Consider the following 3,563-nt stretch of genomic DNA (forward strand, 5'->3'; position numbering starts at 1 on the left):
GGCAGCATCTTATTGGTCATTGACATTTTTTTTAGTTTTGGTACTGTAATGAATATAATAAAACTGACTGAATTCACGTAGACTCACAATCTCAACGCCCGAAACCGACAACGATCGGGTTTGTGAACGCCCGAGCTTATCGACCGACGCCACCCATTGTTCCATCTTATTTTTTTTATTTATATTTCCCCTTTTTTAGCTCTGGTACCAAAACGAAAGTAACTGAAATCAACCGAACTCGTATTGAGTTACCGCTTCAATCATCAAGACCGAAAACACTTGAGTTTTACTATCTCCGAGTATTACCTACGCAACAAATAATATTATACGTGTAATTTCAAGTTACTAGACTCTAGTTAAATTCCCCCGTGTTGGATTCCCATCATCCTTGAGAAACCCTAATTAAACCCTCCGTCACCATAACTATCACCGGAAATCAATGAATCGGCCGGCGAGCTTGCTTGACGACGCGCTGAGTCTCTCCGACGGCGAATTGACAGGTCGTGTGGTCTTAGTGGAGGATTGCGTGGAAACCAGCGGTGCGTTCGTGCTTCACCACCTCATTAAACGCTTCCTTTCGTCCTCCGATAGTATCCTCTTGTTCGTGGCCTTCGCTCAACCGTTCTCTCACTATGACCGTGTTCTCCGTAAGATGGTATCACTAGTTTCCTTCTGCAGTTGATAGATAATTAGATATGAATCAGTTTTGAAGTTTTTAGGTCCAATTAGTAATTGATAATGATATGAATCCAATTGGTTACTGTAGTTAAATATGCCGTAAGTTTTGCACTTGAGGAATGAACAGTAATGTTGTAGAACTCGCTAGGCGCTAGCCAAGCAGTGGGAAACATTCTAGTGAGTGAGTAGTAGGGATTAATCAGGATTAAATACGATTCGAATGTTGTATGTAGTTTATCAAATTTTCACACACGTTAGTTTAGGGGTGTACACGAAACCGAATCGAAACCGAAAGAACCAAAGAAACCAAACTGAATTAGAAACCGACGGTTCGGTTTTGACTTTTAGTGAAAACTGAAATATCAGTTTTGTGTTTTTAAAAAAACCGAACCGAGCCGAAAAACTGATTCGTGGAATTATTTATCGTTGAATTATTTATCGTTGAATCGTTTATGTTTTATAAATCTGTTATGTTTTGTCGATTTGGATGATATTAAATCATTTTAAATGTAAGTATCTTTTATTAGCTCTTAATATTTTTGACCAAAATGCACAGTATTGTACTAGTTAGTATTTTTCGGAAAAGTATTAGGCGTAATTTCAAAGTATCACGGGTTAAATTTCTTCGGCCCAAAAACTGCTAGCTTGATTAGCAAAACCGAAATGAACCCGAAAACACAAAACCGAATGGTTTTGAACAAACAAAAAACCAAAGCATTGGTTTTTGGTTCGATTTTAACCCAAAACCGCCCTGAACCGCACCATGCGCACTCCTACATTAGTTTAGATTTAATTTTTCAGAAGTATAATTTTCAAATACTTTAAATATTTTGACCAAATTTGACTGCAATTTGACCAATTTTGACCGATTTTAGGGGCGAGTAGGTGAAATGGAATTGGTAGCCCTTCGATTTCCGATTAATCACGGATTAATTGGCTCTTAATCGTGATTTTTACAACAATGGAAATGAAAGCTAGTTGTTTGATCTCCAAATGCAGAAGCTACTCTATTTAGTTCAAAAGAAGGATTATAATTTTGTTATCACACAGTTGACAATATGAACCATATATGATATGGTTAAGCTGTCTTTAGTATTAGAAACCACTGTACTTGATATACAAATGAACTCTGAATTTAGTAAGCATATAGGGTGCGTGCTGTGACTCTCTGCTTGCTTTTGCACTATGTGGATGCATTAGGTGTCAATATAGTCAAACATGAATTCATCTGAACAGTCAGCGTGTGTGTGTGTGTGTATGTGTATTCATTGAGTATATATGGAAATACTGTTAATATTATGTACCAAAAACATCACAAAAATGTACCCTTAATGTTCAAGCTTTGCTAACTACAATGTGACGATGTGTCTTTTACAATGTTTTATTCTACTCTTATACCAGTTTGAATATGTTGGAACTACTTATGTGACAATACGGTAAATAATTATTCTTATTGCTGCAACAGGGTTGCAACTTAGCTGCACAAAGGGAGAACAAAAAGTTGTTATTTTTTGACATGCTTATGCTTGATTGTCCAGGTGAGAATATCAGGTAACCATTATTGCTGCTACATTATGCTTCCTTATTTTGTATGCTGATCTTTTTTTTATATACTGATTTTGTTTCACTTGTGATTGATAGATGATGGAGTTGAAGGTGGATTAACCGCTTTGTACGGGAATATTCAAAAAGCTGTTGAAGTTAATTCATCAAACAAGAGTATTACAATTATGATTGATGACATTTCCCTTCTAGAAGTGGCTGCTAACGGTTCTACAAAAGACGTGTTAAATTTTATGCATTATTGTCACACATTAGCAACACAGTTTGTAAGACACCATTTGATCTTCATTATATAATATAAGCATGTTGACTTCAATGTTTCAACTTATTTTTGTTTGTTTTTGTTTTTGTTTTTCGTAGGGTTGTACGATAGTTACGATTCTTCATGAGGATATTTATTCAAGTGGAGATGAATTTACCTTTCCTTTACAAATGGAGTACCTAGCTGACATCACCGTAAAAACAGAGCCTTTGATAACTGGTTTGGCAGCAGATGTTCATGGGCAGGTATATGTTATTTCAGTAATATATTTTAATAGAAAGATTATATAGAAACTAGTGTCAACTATAATATTTGACTATAATTGTCATCCTGTAGTTGACCATATTGAACAAGGGAATGATCGGTGGATTTGGGAGCACGAAGAGAAAGATACACAATTTTCATTACAAGATTAAGGAAAACAGTGTTGATTATTTCTATCCAGGGAGTCGGTCATGAAAACATGCAATGAATTCTGAATGTGAAAATATTATTAAGATGGAGTTTTGTATTGGTTTTGCAGAAAATTGAGAAGTTAGTTATGGTTTAGCCTCGGGTGTTTTTTTTAATGGTTATGTTTGTCGCTTGTCAAAATGTGTTTCAAGTCACGTTTGACACGATATCGTAGCAAAATTGTTCTTTTGATGATGATATATGTAATTTGCACTCAGAAAACAGAAAGCAATGTTTATGCTAACTGGATGTTGGTCATGGTACAAACTTAGTTATTTATCTAGGTATTTAAATGTTGACTATGTGTTTGACATATAGGTGAATTTGAAGTTGACTGTTGGAGATGATCTTTAAACCTATATAGCAGTTTAATTCAAGTGGGTGAAAGCAACTTGGTATTAATTAACATGAGTGTTTGTGAAATATGACAAATGTTTTACAAGCAGTAACTAGATTTGAAATATAAAGAAATCTCGAAATCAATCTTAATTCAGATCAAAGCATGTTTCTTTGTGAAAACTTCCCATTTATGCTAGCTTATTGACACATGACAGATCCTCCTCTCGGATGCCTATTTGCTCGCAATGAGACTTTTGCCATTCAATTG

General features: G+C 35.2%; 1 protein-coding gene across 1 annotated transcript; it reads left to right on the top strand.

Annotated features, from left to right (window-relative positions):
- Positions 1-398: 398 nt before the first annotated feature.
- On the top strand, positions 399-3,171 carry LOC143636832 (elongator complex protein 6-like). Its single transcript, XM_077104324.1, has 5 exons — positions 399-655; positions 2,144-2,216; positions 2,320-2,507; positions 2,602-2,748; positions 2,840-3,171. Exons 1-5 carry the CDS (start codon positions 440-442, stop codon positions 2,960-2,962), a joined length of 747 nt encoding a protein of 248 aa, XP_076960439.1. The 5' UTR covers positions 399-439; the 3' UTR covers positions 2,963-3,171.
- Positions 3,172-3,563: the final 392 nt, after the last annotated feature.

This window comes from Bidens hawaiensis, unplaced genomic scaffold, assembly GCF_021521415.1.
Source record: "Bidens hawaiensis isolate Kalapana, Puna unplaced genomic scaffold, B.hawaiensis_p1.1 tig00008064_1, whole genome shotgun sequence".
NCBI lineage: Eukaryota > Viridiplantae > Streptophyta > Magnoliopsida > Asterales > Asteraceae > Bidens > Bidens hawaiensis.